Below are 26,573 nucleotides of genomic sequence, written 5' to 3'. Positions count from 1 at the left end.
TTATAACTGATTTTAGAACCTAGCCCTGTTTAAGATGACAATCCACTGTACTCAGTACTTGAATTGTTTGTGGGAGCTTGGGTGGAGCGATGAATTGCTGAACCCCATTTCTGTTCAGTTGCTTTCTCTCTGTTTAATGATTTTATTGCTGCAGAGGCTAGTTTTTCACGTCTAGTTTTCTGTTGGGCTCCTTCCTCTTCCCCTCCAGGGCCTTGGTATGGCTTTATCTACCCTCTCTTTCTCACCGCATGAGAGAAGAGCTTAATCTATCAAGGAAATGACTGTCGCCCTCCAGCTTTCCCCTTGGTCCAACTTGCCTTCTGGAATGCTCCTGGATGTAGCCATGTTGGGAGTTCTATAGAAAGCTTTACTTCCCTTTTCCTGCTCGCTGAATATGAGTATGAGCTCTCAGTTTATTTTCTTTTTTCGTTTTTTCAAACATTTTCAAACATTGATTCATTTTGGAGAGACCGAGCGCCCGTGGGGGAAGGACAGAGTGAGAGGGAGACAGAAGCCAAAGCTCTGTCAGCACAGAGCCCGACATGGGGTTTGAACCCACGAGGCGTGAGGTCATGACCTGAGCTGAAGCCGGATGCTCAGCCGACTGAGCCACCCAGGCTCCCCTCTCAGTTTATTTTCAGTCAAATAACACCATGTGTCAGCACCAGAAACTGAGAGTTCAGCCCTCATGTCACCATCAGATCAGGGCTGGTTTCATGAGCATGTGACCTATGCATTTGACAGGGTTCCGCACTTAGAAAGTTCAGAGCTTTGCTGTCGCCATCTCGAATATTGAAATAATTTTATTTTTGAGCTTGTGTTTTCGAAGTGAAGTCCCATGGGACCATAGAGCATGCACGTGAGCCGGGAAGTTGGTGGCTGTGGCTCCCGTGTGCAGTCCCGTTCACATGCAACGTGCACAGTCTAAGTGCACAGACTTCCAGTGGATCCGAGATGTGTAGCAGTCAGTGGGAAATCACAGCGCGTATAAGATAAGCATTCATTGAAGCCTCAACCACTTAAATGGAAAATGATGACTCATCAATAAGCTGAAGGTAGAAGGCGTTTATAGAAAGTGTGAATGTCAGAAGTGAAATACAAACAATCGAGTTAGTTTTGTGTATTGCTTCCACTCTTTTGGTGCGAATGAAAACATATTCGTGTATGAGCTGTCACTTGCATTATTTTCTTGAGTTAAACACTTCTGTGTTTTCACCTGTAAATGGCATGGCACGATGTAAAAACGGCTGGTAAAATTTGTGCTACTTTAAAATTTTAGTTTTTTTTTTTTTTAGCTTAAAGACATTAAGTAGAAAATAAAAATGCTATGACAAATTGAGAGAAAGAGAGAGACCATGGAGGAAAGGGGGGAAAAACTTCATAGGACTGTATATATATTTTAGGTTTTCATTTAAATTCTAGTTAGTTAACATATAGTGTAATATTGGTTACAGGAGTAGAATTTAGTGACATATGATTGTATATTTAATGGCACTTTAAATAATAGCACATGTTTTGAACAGGAAGCCCCACGTTTATTTGCACTTGGCCCCACAAATCATATAGCCAGGTCTGCAGCAAGCTGAGGGTCCCTGAAAACTTTCCTTAGTGGCTACGCAGGAGATTTCAATTATATCTGCATTATTCTACAGTTATTAATGTATTTCTTTAAAAACACTGATGCAAATGTGGTAAAAATGTTATTATTTGGTATGATTGGCAGGTAAACATTCATGCATTGTTTTCCACACTTTCCGTATGCCTGAAATATGTCACACACAAAAACCCCTCATTTGATCAAAGCGACGTGTTGAACAATAACAAGAAATACATAGGAAAAGAAGTAGCATATAACAAAGGCAACGAGAGAATAAAGTTAGAGAATAAACTCTGTGCCCCCTACTCATTGTCAAGTGTCTTACCATGGTGACCTTATGGGCATGATACTCCAGAGTCAGTTTCAGTATGGTTGACGCCTTGAATGCAGTTACACAATTAGGTGAAGACAGTGTCATCAGGAGACTCCACACAAAGTCAGTCAGCAAGGACGGCGTTAAAGTTTGTCCTACACTCTGAAACCAAAAGGAGAGCCATGGCCTCAGGGCTGACCACCAACAACATAAGAAAGACCGCTGAAGCTCCAGGCCCAGGGGCCAGGTACCGCTACGTGGTTTTGGGGGGGCCTTAGGCATTTTTGCAGTTCTAGCCCTCTTCCTTCACTCAAAAATGTTGAAAGTCATATTTCACAAGTGTGGTGATATTGAGATGACTAGAGTTCAAGTGGAATTGCATTTATTTCTTTTTTTCTTCTGATTTTTAAAGCGGCTCAAATATTTTCATCTGGATAAGTCAGCTGTGGGGCCAGGCCAGGAAGAAATGAAAAACTATGAACCGCTTGCAAGAGGCTCAGAGGAGGCTGCCCATCCACTCATTAGCCTAATCATGGCACTCAGGGTCCCGAGTCCAGGGCACTGGATGGAGGATGGAAGGAAGTAGAAGAACTTTCTAGTAAATTCTAATTTTTTTGAATGTTTATTATTGAGAAAGAGAGAGACAGACAGACAGAGCATGAGCAGGGGAGGGGCAGAGAGAGGGGGAGACACAGAATCCGAAGCAGGATCCAGGCTCCAAGCTGTCAGCCCTGAGCCTGATGCGGGGCTTGAACTCATGGAGTGTGAGATCATGACCTGAGCTGAAGTTGGACACTTAACCCACTGAGCCACCCAGGCGCCCCTCTAAGAAATTCTAGATGCTTGGTTTCTTCGTGTAAATGGATAACTTCATAGTCAACCAGGCTCGTGATTTTTGAGGTGTGGGGTGGGTGAGAATAAATGCTTGATTCTGGAAAAATGCAGTATCATCTGTGTCTGTTTGGTGAAATGACTCAGTAATTCAAATTCAAATTTACGGTGCGTATTTAAGACATCTATGCAGTATTTTTGACTATGTTATGTAAGGTGTATCACTTCCACATCTCAGCTTCACACGATTCTATCCCCTCGGCCATGGGAGGAGAAGACACTGCTTCACGTATGTACTTTTTAGCAGGAACCAAAAGACTCTCCCACTTCCAGAGATGAGCTAGCCTTGAAGGGCGTCCCCAGCAACTGTGCTGAGCTGTTGGCTCCACGTGTGTGGCTAGAGGGCCAGGTATTAGACAGCCCAACCTAGGCTGCAGAGCTGGGTGACCTCGCAAGTGTGTGGATAAGCCCATGTACCTTGAAGAAAGTGAGGGAGTATACAGAGCTCCCTAGGTTTCCCCAAGGGTTGGGGTCAGTATAAAAATTATTTACGCGGTACTGAGGTTTATCACTTCAACTTAAAATTTGTTTTAATAAGGTTTTTATTTTTTAGAGAGAGAGTACAAGCAGGGGAGAAGAGCTGAGGGGGAAAAGAGAGAGAGAGAGAGAGAGAGAGAGAGAGAGAGAGAGAGAGAGAGAATATTAAGCAGGGTCCACGCTCAGTGCGGAGCCCAATGTGGGGCTCGATCTCACGACTGTGAGATCATGACCTGAGCCCAAATTAACAGTTGGATGTTTAACCAATGGAACCACCCAGGGACCCGTAATAGGTGTTTTAAAACAAAATCTAAAGCAAGTTATTTTGATGTTTGCTGAGTAAATTATAATACTATTGAAAAGCCTGTTGATTGATGACTCTACTAACTTTGCTGAATAACCAGAGTTCCCCATCTTTAGTGACATACTTATTAATCAAACAAAAGAAGTATAAAACTAGAAAATACCTCATGTGCATGCTATAAGGATTACATAAAAATAATATAAATTGCTATATTCAGGAATATTTGGCATCATTCTTACTCATAGAGATGCAAATCATGAAGGCAAACACTCTACATATTATTTACTCTATGCTTCACTGAACTTTAAAAACATGGAAAAATTTATTAAAAATAGAAACTGTTGAAATCAGTTGCCACTAGGGACTCCTGGGTGGCTTAGTCGGTTAAGCATCCCACTTCTGCTCAGGTCATGATCTCACTCCTGGTGGGTTCAAGCCCTGAGTCAGGCTCTGAGCTGTCTCCCAGTCTCTCTGCCCCTCCCCTGCTTACTCTCTGTCTCTCTCTCAAAAATAAATAAACATAAGAAGAAAGAAAGAAAGAAAGAAAGAAAGAAAGAAAGAAAGAAAGAAAGAAAGAAAGAAAGAAGAAAGAAGTTGTCACTAAAAGTAATAATACACATGAAAGAAAAGCCATTGGATAAAGCGGGGGGTAAGTTACCTGGGCAATTTTAGCTCTGTCTCGTTGCAAGACTTTGGGTACAAATTCTTGTACGGAGGATGGAGACAGGAGGCAGTGATTTCCATGCTTCTCATACTTTGTGGATTTAGTTTTTTCAATGTCCTCTGTATTGAGAAAAAGAGTTTAAGGTTTTTGTTGATCATCAGTTCCTTCTATGACATTGCTGTTTCCAATTTCTCCTTCCTATCCGATTCTGGAGATATAAAGTGTTCTGAACATTTAACTCTCTGCTGACAGTTTGATCACATCAGATATTATGACAGCACAGACTCAGAGTCTATAAAGTGTTTAAGTGAGGCCTCTGTGAAATACGAATGAAAGACACAGATCATTTTAATAGGTTCAGCAGATATTGAATATATTTAGGCCATCAAATACATCATTCAGCGCCCTGGAAAAGCTGTCGCTAAGGTGGAGGGTTTCTTGATAGGAGACCAGACTTGGAGGCATTTTGCAAAGAGCTGGGAAGTCATATAGCAGGAAAGCCAGGAGCTCTCAGTGAAAGCTTCAGGTGCTGATGTCTTTAGTTCCAGAGAAGGTAACTTGTAACGATTTTTGTTTGTTTGTTAACAGCTCCATAGGGATATAATTGACATCCAGTTTGTCTAAAATGTACAGTTTGGTAAGTTTTTATATATGTATATTATATACTCATAAAAACATTACTGCAATAAAAAAAATAAATAAACGAAAAATTTAAAAAAACCCAATCATATTCATTGCCGCCACCACACCTGCTCCCCTGTACCCACCCCTGATCCAAAGACATCCACAGTCTGCTTTCCGTCATTGGCTTTCTGACAAGTGTGTACTTTCTGATCTTAGATAAGTGGATTCATATAGGATGCACTCTTCTGTTGTGTCGCATGTTGCCCTCAGCGAAACTGTTGTGTGATTCACCCAAGTGGTTATAGGTATAGGTATAGGTATAGGTATAGGTATAGGTATAGGTATAGGTATAGGTTATCATTCCTGTTTTACTGATGAATACTATTCCATCGTCTGCTTACCCATTTGCCTATTGATGGACATTTGGGTTGTTTCCAGGGTTTTGGCTTTTCCAAATAAAGGTGCTGTCAACATTTGTGTACATGTTTTGCTCTGGGTATCTGCTTTCATTTCTCTTAGCTAAATCCCAAGTTATGGAATGACTGGGTCATTTGGTCGAAGTGTGTTTATCTTTTTAGGATAAACGGCCAAATTGTTTGCCAAAGTTGTCGTACCATGTCACGCTCCCTCTGGCAACGTGAGAGTCCCAGCTGCTTCACATCTTTAATAACATATGGTATGGTCAGAGTTTCCATTTGAGACATCCTAATGAATATGTAGTGGGATCTTGGGCAGTTTTTAAGCTACACGTCTTTTATAACCAAATATTGAACATCTTTTGATGTGTGTCTTTGCCATCTGTGTCTCTTCGGGGAAATGACTCAGTAATTCAAATTCAAATTTACCATTTTTTAATTTGGTTGTCTGTTTTCTTACAGAGTTTGGAGTGTTCATTTTTAAATTCTGGGTGTGAGCCTTTTGTCAGATATGTAACTTGCAAATATTGTCTCCCAGTCTGTGGCTTATCTGTTCTCTTAGTAGTGTCTTTCAAAGAGCAGAAATACTTAATTTTTCACTTTTAAAATGTATAGGTCATGCTTTTGGTGTTGTGTTTAAGACATCTTTGCCTAACTCAAGGTACAAGGACTTCTTGTTTCATAGTTTTAGTTTTATGGGTCCATTTTGAATTAACTTTTGCATTACATATAAGATATAGATCAAAGTTCTTTTCTTTGGCATAGATACATAACCAATTTTTCAACACCATTTATCGATGTTTACTCTTTCTCCATTGAATTGCCTTTGACTCTTTATCAAAAATCATTTGACCATATATGTGCGGATCTATTTAAAAACGTTTGCACTTATGTTCTTGAGGAACATTGGTCTGTAGTTTTTTGTTTTTGTTTTTGTTGTCATGTCTTTATGTGGTTTTGGTATCAGAATGTTGCTGGCCTCCTTAAATGATTTGGCGTGTTTCCTCATTCTCACATTTCTGGAAGAATTTGGGTAGGATTGGAATACTTTCTACATTTAAGTGTTTGCTAGAACATTACAGTCTGGCATTTTCTTTGTAGGTATTTTTTCATTTAGTTCAAAATGCTTTCAATTTCTACTTTTATTTCTTTTTTTTTTGACTCATGGGTTACTTAGAAGTGGATTACCTGGTTTCCGATTATTTTGAATTTTCCAGGTATCTTTCTAGTTTTATTTCTAGGTTAATTCCATTTTGGTCAGAGAATACATTTTGGACGAATTAAAGACTTTATACTTTCTTAAAATTTGATTCATGGCTTGAATGTGGTCTATTTTGGTAAGTTTTCTGTTTTTCCCTTGAGGAGAATGTTCGTTTTTCCATTATTGGTGGAGTGTTCTCTATATATTAATTAGGTCAAGTTGGTTCAAGTCTATATCCTTAAAAATTTTCTGTGTGATTATGAATTATTGAGAAAGAGATACTGAATTCTCTGACTATAATTGTACATCTGCTCCTTGTAGTTCTATCCTTTTTTAAAAAATTATTTTTAGAGAGAGCATGTGCACAAGCGAGTGGGGGCAGAGGGAGAGGAAGGGAAAGTGTCTCAAGCAGACTCCCTGCTCTGCATGGAGAGTGTTGCGGGGCTCAATCTCATGACCCTGAGGTGGTGACCTGACCTGAAATCAAGAGTCAGATGCTTAACCGACTGAGCCACCCAGGCGCCCCCTAGCTCTATCCATTTTTGTTTAATGTATTTTAATTTTTATAAATTTTTTATTTTAGGGACATACACGTTTAGCATTGTTGTCTTATTAATTAATTGACCCCTTTATCATTATGAAATGATCCTCTTTTTCCCTGGAAGCATTCTTTGCTCTGAAATATATATTTTTTGATATTGACTCAGCCACTCTAATTTCTTTTTGACTAGTGTTACTGTGTTATCTTCCAACTTTTAACTTTTATTCTATTTATGGCTTTGCATTTAAACTGGGTTTCTCGGGGCGCCTGGGTGGCGCAGTCAGTTAAGCGTCCGACTTCAGCCAGGTCACGATCTCGCGGTCCGTGAGTTCGAGCCCCGCGTCAGGCTCTGGGCTGATGGCTCAGAGCCTGGAGCCTGTTTCCGATTCTGTGTCTCCCTCTCTCTCTGCCCCTCCTCCATTCATGCTCTGTCTCTCTCTGTCCCAAAAATAAATAAAAACGTTGAAAAAAAAATTAAAAAAAAAAAAAAAATAAACTGGGTTTCTCATAGGGCAGCATATAGTTGAGCCTTGCTTTTTATCCAATCTGATAATCTCTACCTTTTCACTGGAGGTGTTCAGAATACTTACATTTACTCTAGATGGCTTTAAGTCTTCACTATTTGTTTTCTATTTTTCCCATCTGTTCTTTCTATTTTTCCTCTTTTTTGTCTTCTTTTAAAGTAGTTTTTAAAACATTACATCTCAGTTTGGCTTACTATATGTATCTCTTGGCTATATTATTTAGGAGGCTGCTTTAAGGTTTATATTACACATCTTTAACTTATTACAGTTTACTCGTTAAGTGACATGTCACACTCTGTTTGCAGGAACCTTGAAAAGTAATCCTACTTCCTCTTTCAAGCCTCTATTGTTGTCATATAGCTTTTACATTATTATTTTTTGCCTTGAACAGTTGGTTATCATTTTAAAAGATTAAATAATGAGAAGGGGCGCCTGGGTGGCTCAGTCAGTTAAGCATCCGACTTTAGCTCAGATCATGAACTCACAGTTCATGAGTTCGAACCCCATGTCGGGCTCTGTACTGACAGCTCAGAGCCTGGAGCCTGCTTCGGATTCTGTGTCTCCCTCACTCTCTGCCCCTCTTCCCACTCACGCTCTGTCTCTCTCTGTCTCTCTCTCTCTCAACTAAATAAACATTAAAAAAATTTTTTTTAAATGAGGACAGAATATTTACCTACGTAGTTGCAACACATTACTCTTCATTCCTTTATGCGGATCTAGATTTTCACCTGGATGTTTTTCCTTGAAGGATTTCCTTTAATATTTCTTTTATTGCAGATCTGCTGGCAATGAATTCTAGCAGCTCTTGTATATCTAAACATGTCTTTATTTCACTTTTGTTTTTAAAAGAATTTTTGCTGGCTAAAGAATTCTAGATTGCCTTTTCCCCCCCCGTACACTGAGAGGCTGCTCCATTGTTTATGGCTTTTACTGATAAGAAATTTACTGTCATATTTACTTTTGTTCCTGTGAATGAAATGTGTCTTATTTTCTCTGGCCCTCTTGAAAATTACACTGTTAATTTTTGCCAGAGTGTTCTTCACCTCAGATATTATGCTTTTAATCTCCAGACGTCCAATTGAGGTCTTTTAGAAATTTTTCTATGTCTCTACTTAACATGTTCATCTTTTTCTTGGACTCTTTAAATAATTGGAATATATTATAACAATTGTTTTAACGTCCCTTTCTACGAATTATATCATCTGAGTTATTTCTGGGTCAGTTTTGATTCATTTCTCTCCTCATTATGTGCTGTGGTCTGATTCTGTGCAAGTGTAATAATTGTTATTGGACACTGTGAATTTTAACTTGTTGACTGCTGGAATATTGGTATTCCTAGGAGTAGGTTTGAGCTTCATTCTGATTAACGTTTAAAGTATTTGGAGATAACCTGATCTTTTTAGATCTTATTTTTAAGGTCTGTTAAGTGGCACTAAAACAATGTAGTCTAGAGATTGTCTTTTCCTTCTAATGAAACAAAACCCTTTGAGTACTCTTCCTCATTACTTGTGCATTATGAAGTTTTAAATGTTGGCTTATCGTCATAGGCACTATTCCCAGACTTTGTGAGTTCATTGGATTTTTCTCCCTAAACATTCCCCCCTGGCCTCAGGTAGTTTCCTTCACATTCGTATTCTTTTTTGTTGTTGTTGTTAAGTTTATTTACTTCTTTTGAGAGAGTGAGCATGAGTGGGGGAGGGGCAGAAAGAGGGGGGGAGAGAGGGGGAGAGAGAGAGAGAGAGAGAGAGAGAGAGAGAGAGAGAGAGAGAGAATACCAAGCAGGCTCTGTGTTGTCAGTGTGGAGCCCGACACAGGGCTCAAAGCCACAAACTATGAGATCATGACCTGAGCAGAATCAACTAACTGAGCACCCATGCATCCTCTCACATGCGTGTTCTGACCACTACATACCTGAATAAGGAGAACCCTGTGCAAATTTCTGGAGCTCTTTGTGCACTCCTCTCTGGCCCTCAGACCTGTGAGCTCTAGCTATCATGACCTCTCTGGATCCCTAATTCTGTCTCTTCTTGGTGACACCATTGGGTTGCAGTCTACAACTTACTTGAGCTTACTTTAGGTGGTAAGCTCAAGTATATATATATATATATATATATATATATATATATATGTATGTTTATATTTATACATTTAGTCATGTATTACAGGAGGGTAAATCTTTTCTCTAAGTTATTTGGAAATAGTATGATACTTTCAGGACTTGCTTTTATGCTTTGTTAGGCAGGCCACAGCAGCATTTACTGCTGGTGGCTAATTTTCCCCCACCCCTGAAGCAAGAATCTGAATATTCCATTTGATGCCCCATTAGAGGGGGAAAATATACCTCCTTTTTTAAAAAGTCCCATTGGTACCATTTCTTCTCTTTCTCCTCTTCTTCCCCACAGCATTCCTGTCCCCAGCATTAACACCCAACACTAATCCAAGTATAGTACTTTATAGATCTTGAAGAACCATGATTGGCATATCTTGATCATTCTAAAAAGATTATGAAAGGCGTGTTAGAAAGTGGAGCTATAGATGTTGGGGCAGGCTTTAGAAATCTACAGACATAGAGCCTTCTTGGGACCCACAAGGAGAATAGTTAGGGACAATTTGTAGTACCCCTTAGAAGACATGGTAAATCATTCTTACCGTTCTGACACTTTGCAATGCAGAGGAGGTGATGCATGCCCAAGGATGCTTGTTGTGTGATTGAGACGTCATTATGGCAACACAGAAGAGACAGTTCTGCTGCCAGGACACCCAGACATGGAGCGTCAACACTTGCCTAATGGGAAAAAACAAGGGAGAAAAATGCATTTTCTGTGCCTAGTCAACATCGAATGTCGGTATCCGATCCTCTAATATCTATATCGGACTAGAGTTACAGGATGAGCTTCCAAATTTACCAAACCTATGTTCAAATCTGTTACTACCTCAGTTTCCTCCTCTGTGAAATGTAGATAACAAATGCTGCCTTATAATAGTTATTGTGGGGACGATTTATGACAAAAAAGCAAGTTCTTAGCAAAGTGTTTGGAAATAATGGGAACTCAACTAATGTTAGTTTCTATTCTGTAAATCAGGTAGCAATTTTCAGGCAGCACATTCCAGGATATTGGGGCAGAGGGAGGATATCCAAAAACTGTCATGTGCTCTTGTCTATGTATGACACACTTCAGATGCCTCTGTAAGCCACTGGAGAAATGTAACTTTTCCTCCTGGAGTTGTTCTGATTCTTCCCAAAGAAATTCATTTTTTAAAAATTCAGAGCATTTACTTTTGATGTCAAAGCTACTATCACAACCTTTATGTATTTCTTCCTACAACTTCCTGTGACACAGGCTGTTCAAATAGTTAGATTTTCATCTTGATTGACTAGTCAAGAAGAAAGGAGAGGTGGAAGGGACATTCTGGTTTTGTGAAGGTTTGAGTACCATTACCAATTATTTTTTAAACAAAGGGGGCTCTGTTCACATGTAGGTTTGGTAAACTAGTAGGCCTTCTTGTTTCTAAGACAGGTGATTATTTTTCTTAAATAGATGTTTCGAGGATTAGAGCAAATTTTGGTGGTAAAAGTTAGAACCAAGTCAACCCTCTGGGAGGATCCCACAGCCTGTTTCTCTTTCTTTCTACTTCTCTCATGTGTCTGCTTAGCCCTGCCTCTCATGTTGCTTGACCCACCCCTTTCTCTCAATCTTAAACACACACACACACACACACACACACACACACACACACACACACAGAGTCATTTCTAAAGAGGAATGTGAAGTGAACTGGGTCATGGGTCAAGGGCATAACTGAACAAGGATACTGGGAACGATGGTCTCAGCAGAAGAAGTAGAGATAATCCTTTACTTCTGTGGATTCTTTGTAAGGCTGGCCTTGGGGTCCCTCTACTCTAGGAGTCCTATGAGTTAGGAGAATCTAGAAGCAGACAGTACAGACATTACACTGGGCTCTAGGGAGACATGTTTTCCTTCCCTGGGTGCTCTTTTCTTTGGAATTGCAGCCCAGGTTTCTTTTTCCATCTAATGGCAAGATTTTAAGAACCACCATCACACTGTGGGACTGAGTGGTACTTCTCTATCGGGCCGATGGGGGAGTAATCCTCTCAGCTTAGTTCAAAGAAGTTGGGAACCATTTACAAGGGATTGCCCCTAAAGTCTTATTTGCCTCAAATGGCTTTTCTGATTATGCCTCCTCAAGAACTTGTGGATGTGCAATTACCAGGTGTTTTTGTAAATGAAGCTATCAGTGGTCTATCTATTCTGTTTGCCGGGTTGGGTCTGTCTAATTTCTGTCTCTATTGTAGGTGTGGCTGTTTCTAGATTGCGTGGCACGTTTGAGGAGGATGGGGAACATGACAGGAGAAAGGCTCTGCACTGTGGAGCACACTGATTATGCCCTTCAGAAGTGTACCAACAACAGCTACACTCTCTCCAACACAAGACTTTGGGAACTTCCAATACAATATGGCCCTGCTTTTATAGAAAATCTATCCAAGTGCTGAAAGGAAAATAAGCATTAAGATCTGGAGAAAAAAAAAAAACTTCTCAGAATCCATCCCTAAGCTGGAGTATTTCTGCTCACTTTTCTGACCCTTTCTTACTGGATTCCTTCTTTGTAGATGTGGCCTCTCCGGTTCCTTGTCTTAACAATAATGGTAGTTTAGGTACTAAATTCCAGAGGCAACCACTCCTAAGTGTTTTTAGCTGCTTCTTCTGGAGGTCACCTTTTTATCTCTAAATAATGGACTCCCATTTCTGTTCTAATATCAGTTTGGGACATTGCCTATCTATTCCTGCTGTGATAAATTAGGGGTTATCACATCTTTCTGTTTTACCACCATCCTCTCTATACAGCTTGTTACTCATTATGGCACATTACGATTTGTAGTCCTTCCCTTTTCTGTTTTCATAATATGGCAGTACTTTTATTTCTTGTTTCATAGTATACAAATACCTTGTTGATCTTCTGCTTTATAGAGTAAGTGTTTTGGAGCACTTGTATTTCCCTTCAACTTTTTTCTACCATGTCTTCTACTTTCTTACTACCTTTGCCTGTACTTTATCGTGCATTTATTTATTGTGGCAAAAAATATACATAACCTACAATTTACCATTTTAACCCTTTTAAAGTACCCAATTCAGTAGCATAAATCACATTCACAATGTGGAACAACCACCACCTCTCTCTAGCTCTAAATCTTTTTCATCACCTCAAGTGAAAACCGCTAACCAGTCAGTCTTTATGCTTTGGTAACCACAGTCCTTGTCAACCACAAAGCTGATTTCTGTCTCTGTGGATTTGCCTATTCTGCCATTTCATGTAAATTTCATAGACCATGTAGGCTTTTAGGTCTAATTTCTTTCACTTAGTGTAATGTTTTCCAGTTTTATTAATGTTGCAGTATATATCCAACCTCATTTCTCTTTTTGGTGGAGTAATATTCCATTGTATGAATATACCACATTTTATCTGTCCATTCACTTTGTTGATGGACATTTAGGTTGTTTCCACGTCTTGATTATTGCGAATTATGCTGCAATGAACATTTGTGTAAAAGTTTTTGTTTGACCAGCTCTTTCAAATTCTTTTGGGTATATACCTAGGATTTCTGGGTCATATGGTAATTGTGTATTTAACTTGTTGAAGAACCACTAAACTCTTCCCTGCATTTTTGCTTTTGCATTGTTAAGTTTATAGCATTTGATGGGATTCGATAACTTATTTGAGTTTTCTGTGATTGATCCTAAAATTTGAAAATCAATAATGTGGTCTTATTATTATGATTAAGTAAAATTGTTTAATGCATAGGCCATTTTTACTTTAATTATATTTTCTTTTGGCATATAAATATGTTTTCTCTACTCTTTTCAAGGCTAAATTCTCACCTGTGACCTGAATTGACTCTTTATTTTGATAATCATGTTTCTCTCTTTATTTATCTTGGGCTGACTCTGGTATTGGGAGGGGTTAATCCAAATGTCTGACAAATCTTGGTTATCTAGTCATACTTACAAATGCAATGCTTCTTGGCAGAATTTATGTATGTGAGCAAGGCTCATCAACAGGTGGGCTTTGCTTTAGAGTGGTTAGGTGGGGACGCTGGGGTTACACTGAAATATTTCTGAACAATCAGGATAATTTTCTCAGGGGATTTTCTAGCCATTTTGAGGAAGAAGTCCTCAAATTTTATCTGCCAGTGGACCCAGGTCCCTGTGGAATATAGTACATGTGTAAAGGGGGATGGAAGGGAATAGAGTCTTCTGTATAAACTTTCAGTGAATCCTTTCAGTTAATGCATGTATTTTCAACCCTGCTTTGCCTCTCACCCTTCATCATTACTTGGACCTCCAAGCTCCAGCTACTCCAGAGTTGCATAGGGCAAACTGCTTCCTAAAAAGCTGTACCCCATCCTAATGTTCACATGCACCTGTCTTTCAGCTTCCTTTGTGAGGCTTTGTCAGTTACCATTTTCTATCTTTTCTATCATCCTATTGACATCTAGCCCACCTAAAACTTTACTAATTTGACAAATTTCATCATTTCCATTTTGTGAGGACTTTAGAGGGAGAGGAGAGAAAGGCATGCAGATAATCTGTTAGTTTTGACTGGAAATCCTCCACTCATCTTTTATTTATTTATTTATTTTAAAATTTAATTCGAGGTAGCTAATATACAGGGTTGGTTATATTACTTTCAGGTGTACAATGTGATTCAACACTTCCATACATTACCCGGTGTTCATCATCACAAGTGCACTCCTTAATCTCCATCACCTATTTAATCCATGCCTCTCCCCACTTCCCCTTCGGTAACCATCAGTTCATTCTCTACAGTTAAGAGTCTGTTTCTTAGTTTGTCTCTCTCTCTCTTTTTCCCTTTGCCCATTTGTTTTGTTTCTTAAATTCCACATATGATTAAAGTCATATGGTATTTGTCCTTCTCTGACTTCTTCTATTTAGTCTTATACTCTCTAGCTCCATCTTTGTCATGGCAAACAGCGTGATTTCATTCTTTTTTATGGCTGAGCAATGTTTCATTGTGTGTGTGTGTGTGTGTGTGTGTGTGTGTGTGTGTGTGTGTGTATAGATACCACTTCTTTATCCATTCATCAGTTGATGGACATTTAGGCTGTTTCCATATCTTGGCTATGTAAATAATGCTGCTATAAACATAGGGGTGCATGTATCTCTTTGAATTAGTGTTTTTGTATTCTTTGGGTAAATACTTAGTAGTGCAATTTCTGGATCACAGAGCAGTTCTGTTTTTAACTTTTTGAGGAATCTCCATTCTGTTTTCCACAGTGGTCACACCAGTTCACATTCCCACCAACAGTGCCAGAGGGTTCCTTCTCCTCCACATCCTTGCCAACATGTGTTGTTTCTTATGTTTTTGATTTAGCCATTCTGAGATGTTGGAGGCGATATCTCATTGTATGAATTTACATTTCACTGATGGTAAGTGATGATGAGCATATTTTCATATGTCTGTTGGCCATCTGGAGGTCTCCTTTGGAGAAATGTCTATTTATGTCTTCTGCTCATCTTTAATTGGATTATTTGTTTTTTGGGTGTTGAGTTTTATAAGCTCTTTGTATTTTGGATACTAACTCTTTATCAGATATGTCATTTACAAATATCTTCTCCCATTCAGTAAGTTGTTATTGTGCATGGTGTAAGAAGGGGTCAGTTTCATTTTTTGCATATAGCTGTCCAGTTTTTCCAATACCATTTATTAAAGATGCTGTTTTTTCCCCCACTCAATATTTTTTCCTGCTTTCTTGAAGATTAATTGACCATGTAATCGTGGGTTTATTTCTGGGTTTTGTATTCTGTTCTATTGATACATGTGTCTGTTTTTGTGCCAGTACCATCATGTTTTGATTACTACCGCTTTGTAGTATAAGTTGAAGCCCAACATTGTGATCCCTCCAGCTTTGTTTTTCTCTTTCAAGATTGCTTTGGCCATTTGGGGTCTTTTGTGCTTCCATACAAATTTTAAGATTCTTTGTTCTAGTTCTGTGAAAAATGCTGGTGGTATTTTGATAGGGATTGCATTAAATCTGTAGATTCCTTTGGGTAGTGTAGACATTTTAAAAATACTTGTTCTTCCAACCCATGAACATGGAATGTCTTTCCGTTTCTTTGTGTCGTCTTCAATTTCTTTCATCAGTGTTCTGTAGTTTTCAGAGTACAGGTCTTTCACCTCTTTGGTTAGGTTTATTCCTAGGTATCTTATTATTTTTGGTGCAATTGTAAGTGGGATTGTTAATTTCTCTTTCTGCTGCTTCATTATAGGTGTGTAGAAATGCAAATAGATTTCTGGGTATTGATTTTTTTTTTATTTTTTTCAATATATGAAGTTTATTGTCAAATTGGTTTCCATACAATATCTGGGTATTGATTTTGTATCCTCTGACTTCACTGAATTCGTGGATCAGTTGTAGCAGTTTTTTGGTAGAGTTTTTAGGTTTTCTCTATATAGTAGCATGTCATCTGCAAGTAGTGAAAAGTTCACTTCTTCCTCATCATTTTGGATGCCTTTTATTTCTTTCTGTTGTCTGGTTGCTGTGAGTAGGACTTACTTCCAGTACTGTGTTGAATAAAAGTGGTGAGAATGGACTCCTTCCTGACCTTAAGGGAAAAGCTCTCATTTTCCCCTTATTAAAGATAATGTTAGCTGCGGGCTTTTAATACATGGCCTTTATTATGTTGAGATATGTTCCCTCTAGATGTACCTTGTTGAGGGTTTTTATCATGAATGGGCATTTTACCTTGTCGAATGCTTTTTCTGCATCTATTGAAATGATCATATGGTTCTTATCCTTTCTCTTATTGATGTGATGTATTACACTGATTAATTTGCAAATATTGAACCATTTGCATCCTGAGAATAAGTCCCACTGGATTGTAGTGAATAATTTTTTTTAATGTATTGGTGAATTCAGTTTGCTAATATTTTGTTGAGTATTTTTGGATCTATGTTCACCAGAGATATTGGCCTGTGGTTCTCTTATTTTGTGGTTATATTTACCTCGTTTGGGTATCAGGTTAATGCTGGTCTCATAGAATGAATTTGGAAGTTTTCCTTTCTCTTTTATATTTTGGAATAGTTTGTGAAGAACAGGTATTAACTTGTATTTAAATGCTTTATAGAATTTGTTTATGAAGCCATCTGGCCCTGGCCCTTCATTTTTTGGGAGTTTTTTGATTACTGATTTCATTTCTTTGCTGGCTATTGATCTGTTCAAAGTATTTCTTCCTGTTTCAGTTTTGGCAGTTTATATATTTCTAGGAATTTATTCATTTCTTCTAGGTTGTCCAATTTGTTGGCATATAGTTTTTAATAATATTCTACTATAATTGTTTGTTTTTCTGTGGTGTTGGTTGTTAGTTCTCTCTCATTTGTGATTTTATTTATTTCAGTCTTTTTACTTTTTTTCATGATAAGCCTGGCTAGAGGCCTATCAATACTATTGATCTTTTCAAAGAACCTGCTCCTGGTTTCATTGATTTATTCTACAGTGTGTGTATTTTAGTTTCTACATTTTATTACTTATTATTCTATATTCATTTATTCCTGCTCTAATCTTTATTATTCCTTCCTTCTGCTGGTCTTAGGTTTTGTTTCTTGTTCCTTTTTCTAGCTCATTTAGGTGTAAGGTTAGGTTGTATATTTGAGGTAGGTATGTATTTCTATAAATTTCCTTCTTTTTAAAAAAATTTTTTAACGTTTTTATTTATTTTTGAGACAGAGAGAGACAGAGCATGAATGGGGGAGGGTCAGAGAGAGGGAGACACAGAATCTGAAACAGGCTCCAGGCTCTGAGCTGTCAGCACAGAGCCCGACGCAGGGCTCGAACTCATGGACCGTAAAATCATGACCTGAGCCAAAGTCGGCCGCTCAACCGACTGAGCCACACAGGCGCCCCTAAATTTCCTTCTTAAAACTGCTTTTGCTGTATCTCAAAGGTTTTGAACCATTGTGTTTTCATTTTTATTTGTTTCTGTGTAATTTTTTATTTCCTCTTGTATTTCCTGGTTGACCCATTCATTGTTTAGCTGCATGTTATTGAACTTCCATATGTTTGTGGTCTTTCTAGAATTTTCTTGTAGTTGATTTCTAGTTTCACGTGTGATGGTCAGAAAAGATCATCTTTTTTGCATTTGTTGAGACTTTTTTCCTGGCCTCATAGGTGATCTATTCTGGAGAATGTTCCATGTGCACTTGAAAAGAAAGTGTATTCTGCACTTCTAGGATGGAGTGCTCTGAATATATGTTAAATCCATATGGTCAAGTGTGTCATTCAAAACTACTGTGTTCTTATTAATTTTCTATTTGAATAATCTCTCCATTAATTTAAGTGGGGGTGTTAAAGTCTTTTATTGTAAGTGTATCACTATCAACTAATTCCTTTATGTTTGTTATTGTTTTATGTATTTGAGTGGACTCATGTTGAGTGCATAAATATTTATAATTGTTGTACCATCTTGTTGAATTGTCCCTTTTATTATTTTATAGTGCCTTTCTTTGTCTCTTATTACAGTCTGTTTTAAAGTCTAGTTTGTGTGATCTAAGTTTTGATACTCTTTCTTTTGACATCCATTTGCATGATAAAAGTTTTTCCATCCCTTTGCTTTCAATCTGCACGTGTCTTTAGGACTGAAATGAGTCTCTTGTCTTTTGTCCAGTTTGTCATCCTAGGTCTTTTGATTAGAGCACTTAGTCTATTTCCATTCAAAGTAATTATTGATAGATATGTATTTATTGCCATTTTGTCATCTGTTTTGTGGTGGGTTTTGAAGATTTTCTCTGATCCTTTCTTGTCTTTCTTTTGTAGTTGGCTCATTTTCTTTACTGATATATTTGGAATTCTTTCTCTTTATTCTTTGCATGTTTATCAGTGGTTTTTGATATATGGTTACCATTGGTTTGTATATAACCTCTTCTGCATGTCACAGTCTATATTAAGTTGATGGTCACTTAAGTTTGAACCCATTCTTTTCTCCTCTCCTCCCCACGTTTTAGTCGTATGTTGTCATATTTTGCATCTTTTTATTTTGTGACTTGACTGATTTTTTTTTTTTACAGAAATAGTCCTTTTTACTGCTTTTGTGTTTCCTACCTTCATATTGTCAGTTTTGGTCTTTGCTTTCCACTCACAGAGTCCCCTTTAGTATTTCTTGCAGGGCTGGTTTAGTGGTCATGAACTCTTTTAGTTTTTGTTTGTCGGGGAAACTGTTTATCACTCCTTCTATTTTGAATGATAGCCTTGCTGGACAGAGCTTTCTTGGCTTCAGATTTTTCTCATGCAGCACTTTGAATATATCATGAACTCCGGCCTGCCAAGTTTCTGTTGAAAAATCTCCTTCCGGCCTCATGGGTTTTCCCTTGTAACTGACTGATGCTTTTTCTCTTGCTATTTAAACCATTTTTTTTCTTTATCACTATATTTTGCCATTTTAATTTTGATATATCTTGGTGTGGATCTGCTTTTGTTGATTTTGTTGGGGAATCTCTGTGCTCCCTGGATCTGGATGTCTGTTTCCTTCTCCCCAAATTAGGGAAGTTTTCAGCTATTATTTCTTCAAATAAATTTTCTCCCCACTTTTTTCTCTCTTTTCTTCTACTGGGACCCTTACAATATGAATGTTATTATGTTTGATGGAGTCACTGAGTTCTCTAAGTCTATTCTTGTTTTGCATAATTCTTTTTTTCTTTTTTCAGTGTGATTGCTTTCCATTACTCTGTCTTCCAGGTCATTGATTCATTCCTCTGCTTCTTCCAGTCTGCTATTCATTCCCTCAAGCATGTCTCTGATTTTATTTATTCAGCCCTCTATCTGTGCTATGTAATTCTTTATCATGTGTTAATAGTCTCACTGATGCCTTCCACTCTCTCTTCAAATCCAGCAAGTATCTTTATGATCACTACTTTAAATTTTCTATCAAGCATGTTATTTATATATTTTTTACTTAGATCTGCCTGTAACCTTGTCCTGTTCTTTCACTTGGGACAAATTCCTCTGTCTTCTCATTTTGTCTAAGTCTCTGTGCCTGCTTCTCTGTGTCAGAACAGTCAGCTATGTCTCCTGTTCTCGAAGGTAATGGCCTTATGAAGAAGAGGTCCTGTAGTGCCCTATAATGTAAGCTCCCTTATTCCCCAGGGCTTGTCACTTCAGGGAGTATCTTCAATGTGTGCTGTGTGTGCTCTGCTGTTGTGTCCTGGCCACTTTATCCTGAAGCTCAATTGTCTGTCTCTCTGCCTATTGTGGGAAGTGTTTGGTCCTTGGTTCGAATGTGACAAGTTTTAACTAGGTGTGCTCTGGTCTGCTTGTGAGATGATACCCATTGCCACCTCTACCAGAACTGAAGCCCTGCAAAACTCTTGGGACAGGAGACTCAACATGGGCAGGGGTTTGGGCCAGCCAGTTTTCTCGGAAAGGGCACCTGCTGGGCTGGGACCAAGCAAGCATGATTGGGAAGGGTGATTCTGCTGGAGCATGGTGGCGGCGGGCGGGGGGGGGGCGGTCCGGGCTTCATGTAAGCAAATTAGGTAGTGATTGCGCTGTCCTGGTTGCTGCACATGGGTCTGTGTTAATGCTGAGGGGAAGGAGAAGGAAACGACATCTGCCAGTTCCCTTGTTCATGGAGGGGGGTTTCTGCATGAATGTTGCCTTTCTGGGGCACACTCAGAGAAGAGCAAATTACCTCCTCACTGTGTGCCCCAAGTGCTTTTCATATCACTGTTTCCATGCTGTATGTCCATAGGCTGCCTGTTTGCTTTCCCTCTAGGAGCAGCACAATGTCCTCTAAGCTCTTCTAGAGCCAAGTCTGCTGACCTTTAAAGCTCCAGGCTTTAAGCCCCAGTGATTGCAAGAATTCATGAAATTTGGCTCCTCTCACTTTCCAAGCCAATTGCCATGGGGATTCGTCTTCCCCGCGTGCTACCCACTGTGCTAGTCTGTCTCTTGCCCTTCTCTTCGACCACATCTCCCTCCCTACCACAGAATTCATGATTTGTTTTTTTCCCAAATGGTGTGTCCACACTTCCTACCATCTTTGATTTGGGCTCTTCTGGACTCTTCTCTACTTTTAGTTGTGGAGTTTATTCTGCCAGTCTTCAGGTTGATTTCTAGGGTACTTAAGATGATTTGGTAGTCACCTACTTGTATGTGTTGGACAAGGCAAGCCTAGGGTCCTCCTACTCCACCCCCATCTTCCTCCCTAAATCCCACCCACCTTCTTTTGGTGGGGGGATTCCCACTCATCTAGTTATTATTATTATTATTATTGCTGCTAAAAGCTTTATCGTTTACATTTGGCCCATAGCTTGGGAGAGGGCTGCAGTGTGGTTAAAAAGCTGCCTAGTGGCTGCGGGAAGAGGCTCAGGCACAAGCCCTCGCACCAGGGGGATGCCAGAGGGGCCCCTCAAAAAGGCTGCTGGGCTCCAGAAGCTCTTAGTTATGCTTCGGGGTGAGGCTTTTTAAGAGATACTCGTTCAGCCCAGCCTGGGGGTCAGCCAGCCTGTGGAGGTTTGTCAGGTGGTCGCCCATCTTCTTGATGACTTTTACCGCTTCATTGAGGAAATGATTCTCTAGCAAGTCACAGAAATGGGGCTCTGCATGGGCAGAACGCAGGGCATGCAGACCCAAAAGGGGCTGGTTCAGGCTCTTCTCCAGAACCAGGGCGGCTTCCATGGAATCCAGGGTTTTACCCCTACTCATCTTGATATGGCTTCTGCATGTCCTAGAAGAGGGCATGGCTGCCACACTGGTTTTGCATCTTCAAGAGACGCTCAGTGCCCTCCCACTTCTCCTCAGCCAATTCTTGAAAGAAGTGGCTTATGCCTTTAGAGCCACATCCTCATGGCCAAAATAGAAGCCCAGAGAGAGGTAGGTGTAAGAGGCCCACAGATGTCTGTTGACCAGGCAGTTGACAGCGGCCTCCACCTCTGTGGAATAATTCTGACGAACCTGGGTGCTCGGTAATAAGGAGTTGATCGGTAATAAGGAGTTAAGCTCAAAATAGGGTATCGGCTGGTCCTGGAAGCAGAGGGTGGCCAAGAAGATGGCTCCAAAGGTTGCAACTGGAAAAAAGTTTGGAGAGTGGTCGGAGGCTGATAAAAGGGGCGCCCCCCTTGGGTGGCTCAGTCGGTTAAACGTCTGACTTCGGCTCAGGTCACGATCTCGCAGTCCGTGAGTTCAAGCCCCGCGTCGGGCTCTGGGCTGATGGCTCAGAGCCTGGAGCCTGCTTCCGATTCTGTGTCTCCCTCTCTCTCTGCCCCTCCCCCGTTCATGCTCTGTCTCTCTCTGTCTCAAAAATAAATAAAATGTTAAAAAAAAAAATTAAAAAAAAAAAATAAATAAAAGGGGCGCCCCTGAGTCTGTTCCATCCAAACACTGTTGAAGCAAGAGAAAGATTGGCAGGACCACTGGTGCGCTGCCCCACGCATCTCTCAAATGCTGAAAGACTGTGCCAAAAGAACAAACCCAGGAAAAGTCTTTCTGTTAATGATATAAGATGACACGATTAGCTCACGTTTCTTTGCCTGTTTGAAAATTGAATAGTTTAATTGAAGGGACAAATACTCTCTGAGTGTGGAAGTTCTTCACCCTGATAGGCACATAGGTCATATGAGGGGAATTACTACAGGAAAGAGTATTTTTGATAGAATATAAATGGTAGTTTGGATTATTTAATAATACAAGGGCCACTGAGATTCTGGAAGGTATAGAATAGGGTAATTTATTTTTTTATGTTTATTTATTTATTTTTGAGAGAGAGAGAGAGCAAGCGCCCACAAGTCGGGGAGGGGCAGGGAGAGAGACACAGAATGTGAAGCAGGCTCCAGGCTCAGCACTATCAAGTGCAGAGCCTGAAGCGGGACTCAAACTCATGAAGCATGAGATCATGACCTGAGCCGAAGTCAGACGCTTAACCAACTGAACCATCCAGGCACCCCAGGATACAGTAATTTATGAAAGAAAAAAAAAGTCTTTCCAGCGAACGGACAGCACGTGAGCACAGAATAGGTAGTTACATATAATTAGAGAAGGGCAAAGCAGATCTTCACTGATTATCTACAATGTGTCAGACACACAGATACAGAGACAAGGCCTGGGGGAAGCCTAGTTTTTAATTTAATAATGCATTCATCTGTTTTATTTCATATATTTGTCCTCTCTCCCCCATTAATTTCACTGACTTAACCATGTTTAGAGGACATTATCCTAAAGAGAAAGTTAACTTAATAAAGTTTTATGCCTGCTTGACTATGACGAACTGGTTGATGCTAGCTTAGCTTCTATGTTCTGGAAAATGCTGGTGTGCTTCCACCTGCTGGTCCTTAGTGAACATTGCAGAACAAAGTAATCCGTTACCCTATTTGACTGCTCAAATCTCAGTTGTAAGTAAGGACACCCAATTTATGACAGGCTTCTGCACACATGTGAATTTGCAGATTTATTTTTTTAACAGTTGAGGGATGAGATGTGTGTAGGGGAGAATGAACTTCATGAACATAATCAAAATTGAGAAGAGGTGATAGAAGATGACAAAACTCCAAAATGTCATACCTGCTACCTGAGTGGAACTCACTAGAATATAAATGAACAAGTATATGTATACTGAATACAAATGCAAAAGCAGACAGCCGCTCATGAATAGATCTCGGTCAGACAGTCGCCATCAAAGACTTGCTGAGTGCGTGAAACATTTAGAAACTGTTCAGAAAGCAGGCTGGAGTTGTGAACTGCACTTAATCTCAAGCCTTGCTGCAAAATTTTGAATGACTAGCCTTTCAGACATATGAACGGACAACCAAGCCATTTTAGAAATAGAAGGCTGCCCCCAGAAGATTGAAGCAAATCACTCCATCTCTCTTTTGAAATAGAGAATTAGCTGATGCAAAGAACATCCTGGACTGCATTTCCTCCTGTAAGTAAATTATGTTACCTTCCAAAGCTGATTTTAAACAAAACAGTAAAAATTCAGGTATATTGTAAAGTGTATCTAGGCTTTTTGTCTCAATATGTCAAAAGCTCTCTGTATAAGAGGTAGAAAATGGGTACGTGAAGGTGTCATCACGGATGTATGTTTCTGGCCCCCTTTATTCTGAACTCCTGAATGATTCAAACAATCAGGTGAGCAATTAGAAGACTTATGTTTAAAAATCACAGTTAAGAATGAGTTTCAAAACAGAGACTGGATGCACGCTATCCAAAAGGGAGAGAAATGTTCATAGACAGCAAGGATTTTTAGAAGGCAAGGAATGATGTTATTAAAAATACAGAAAACCCCAGTAAATACTGGAAATTCTGAGATGCCTGTTTGCTTTCCAGCTGAAAGGCAACCGTTAGAAAGTCCAATCACATCCCAGTGTTGGTGAAGGTATGGGCAAATGATTACTCTAATAACCACAGGAATACAAACCGGAGGATAATTTTGTAATGCTAAAACTGTAACCTATCCATACTCTTTGATCTATTATCTTTCTAAGCATTTCTAAGTGAACAAGCACTTGAAAAAAAGATAACCATTTGTATATTGTTTGAAGTAGGAAAAAAAACACAAATATACCCGAATTTCCATCTATAGTTAAATTACAATACATCAAAACTACGGGGACATATGCTTTGGCTGAAAGAATGAGATACACTTACATACATTGCCATGAAAATATCTGAGGGACATATTGTTCAATGAAAAAATCGAGTTGCAGAGCCATGTAAAATCACGTAGGATATTGACTCTTCTCAGTATCCCAACCTGCCCGCATGCTCCTACCAAGTAGGCATTTAGAACTCTCCAGCCTCAAGACTTGGAAGGCAGCACTACAGAGACTCGGTCTTCAGGAGCGGGTGGCGTAATTGCACTGTCACTTACGTATCCCCTGACTTTCCTGGAGGCAAAGCTCAGCACCCTGCTGATGACCACTATGGCTCTTTCCTGCAGGTATGAACTGTCTTCATTCATCCACATGGCCATGTCCTGTGGGAAACACAAGAATCATCCTAGAGCGTGGTGTTTCCGTTTCTACCAGTCCCCTCCTTTTAGTCTCCGTCTCCACCATGTCAAGGGTCCCCGGGGGGCTCCTGATTATGTCACATCTAACCTACATTGCTCTCAAAAAGACGGACAACCGGCTAGGTGTATGCTGCAAGCTATCTAGCACACTTCATCCATTGTAGCAACTACACCTGGGTAGCATGTTACTAATGTATTTGTTTGTTTTCTATTTACTATGATATTTTTTATTTAAATTCCAGTTAGTTAACATATAGTGTAGCATTGGTTTTAGGAGTAGAATTTAGTAATTCACCACTTACATGTACCACCCCGTGCTCATGCCAGTAAGTGTCTTCCTTAATGCCCATCACCCATTTAGCCCATCCCCCCACCCACCTCCCCTCCAGCATGGGTTGTATGTTACTTAATTCTATCCAATGAGTCTTTACTAATGTGCAGTCTAACGGGTCACTTTGTCAGTCATCATAAAGAGCTTAACATGAGGCTGTGATGGGATTATCCGCTGCTTCTTGTCTTTTTCTTTCAAAGTACTATCCTCTCTCTTTAATCACAGGCTCTGACTTTCTATTTTAAAAGAGAATTGAAATGTCATCCGATCCTGAAATGTCATTTTACTCCAGAATTTCCTCTGCAGATTCAACACTCAGTTATTTTCTGGCTCATGGGTGCAGAAAATATTCCTGGAGGCAGCTCGGTTAGAAGGTTCTTGCTAATTTTGATTCAACTCCATCTTGCTGTAACTTCTATTTGTTCTAAATCTCCAGATGCAGGGACATATTTACAAGCTTGGTAAGGGAAGAAGACTGCCTATGCCTCACATGCCAGCTACCATCAACAGATTCTTAAGGCACTCTGCTGGCGTCCATGGAATTTATGCTAAATGTCCTCCTTTCACTTGCTCCTATTGTATAAAACTGGTCTGAAGTCCATTTCCCAGGGCAGAAGAGTCTAAATCCCTGGAGGTCAGTCTCTGCCTTTTCTACGTGTGGGCTTTCATCTTTTTGAGGATCAAGAGAGTTTCTAGACATGGAAGGTATAAGAGCAACATGGTTAAGTACCAGGTTACTAAGTTCGAGTAGCTCCCCCATTCATGAGCATTGTACATACTATTCCTCCTCTCTCTGCTTCCATTTCCTTATCTGCATAATGGGGGCGGGAGGGATGATGGTAACTTCCTCATAGGTTTATTGTAAGGATTAAATGAAATAACCCATATATGAAGTACTCAGCTTAGTGCCTGATGTAGAACAAATGCTCAATAAACAATGGTTTATTGGTTGAAAGAGCATGCATGGGGAAATAGTTGTAAGAATGGAATAATCACAACTACTTTAAAGGGCTGTGAGGTGAAAATTTTAAAGTACACAGAAAATATTTGGCTTAAATTAGGCACAAAGGAACTCAGTAGATTTTATTTTTCCTCACATTCCTTCTTGTCTTCATAGATACCAATTCTGCTTCTTGACTTGAACGTATTTTATAGTTTGCACAGACTCATAATGCTCCTGGTAGAATAAGTCACTCTGGTTCCCCAGTATTTTCAGACAGGTTCCCCTGATGCCATCTTGCTAGAAATGCACAGCTAAAGGTCGTCAGATATCCTGAGCAGTCTCCTGTCTCTGACTGAGATGTTAAAAACAGTGAAGTCTTGATGCAAGTGGGGTTTGGCGCAGCTGTTGCACCTTCCTCTGTTAGTTATCATGGCGTCCATGAGGATGGGATGCTCATGGGATTCTCCAGTCCCAGGGCTGTGGGGGAACAAGCAATCATATAGACACTACCAAAGTATGATTTAATGTCGCACGGACCTGAAGGTGATTTAGGCCAGTCACCCTCTCCTCTCTGTCAACCCATATTGGATTCACTTTTACATTGCCACATAACATTTGTCTTAAGTGTCTGGTGATGCCATCCTCCCCAGATTGCATTCTTAAAAGTGTGTCTCTGTAATCCAAATAAAGGGAAGTGATTTCATTTGGGGG

The 26,573-nt window shown here is 39.6% G+C and overlaps 1 protein-coding gene across 1 annotated transcript in view; it reads right to left on the bottom strand.

Annotated features, from left to right (window-relative positions):
- MROH9 (maestro heat like repeat family member 9) overlaps positions 1 to 26,573 on the bottom strand; it is an 89,739-nt gene that overhangs the window by 30,958 nt on the left and 32,208 nt on the right. Inside the window, exons 7-10 of the mRNA XM_043567798.1 lie at positions 24,448 to 24,552; positions 10,202 to 10,337; positions 4,241 to 4,365; positions 1,923 to 2,072 (exon numbers count right to left, since the gene is read on the bottom strand). Coding sequence (XP_043423733.1) covers positions 1,923 to 2,072; positions 4,241 to 4,365; positions 10,202 to 10,337; positions 24,448 to 24,552 — 516 coding nt within the window. The remainder of the gene's footprint in view (positions 1 to 1,922; positions 2,073 to 4,240; positions 4,366 to 10,201; positions 10,338 to 24,447; positions 24,553 to 26,573) is intronic.

This window comes from Prionailurus bengalensis, chromosome E4, assembly GCF_016509475.1.
Source record: "Prionailurus bengalensis isolate Pbe53 chromosome E4, Fcat_Pben_1.1_paternal_pri, whole genome shotgun sequence".
Lineage (NCBI taxonomy): Eukaryota > Metazoa > Chordata > Mammalia > Carnivora > Felidae > Prionailurus > Prionailurus bengalensis.
Note: the sequence above shows the minus strand (reverse complement) of the source record. Positions and strands in the feature narration are given on the sequence as shown.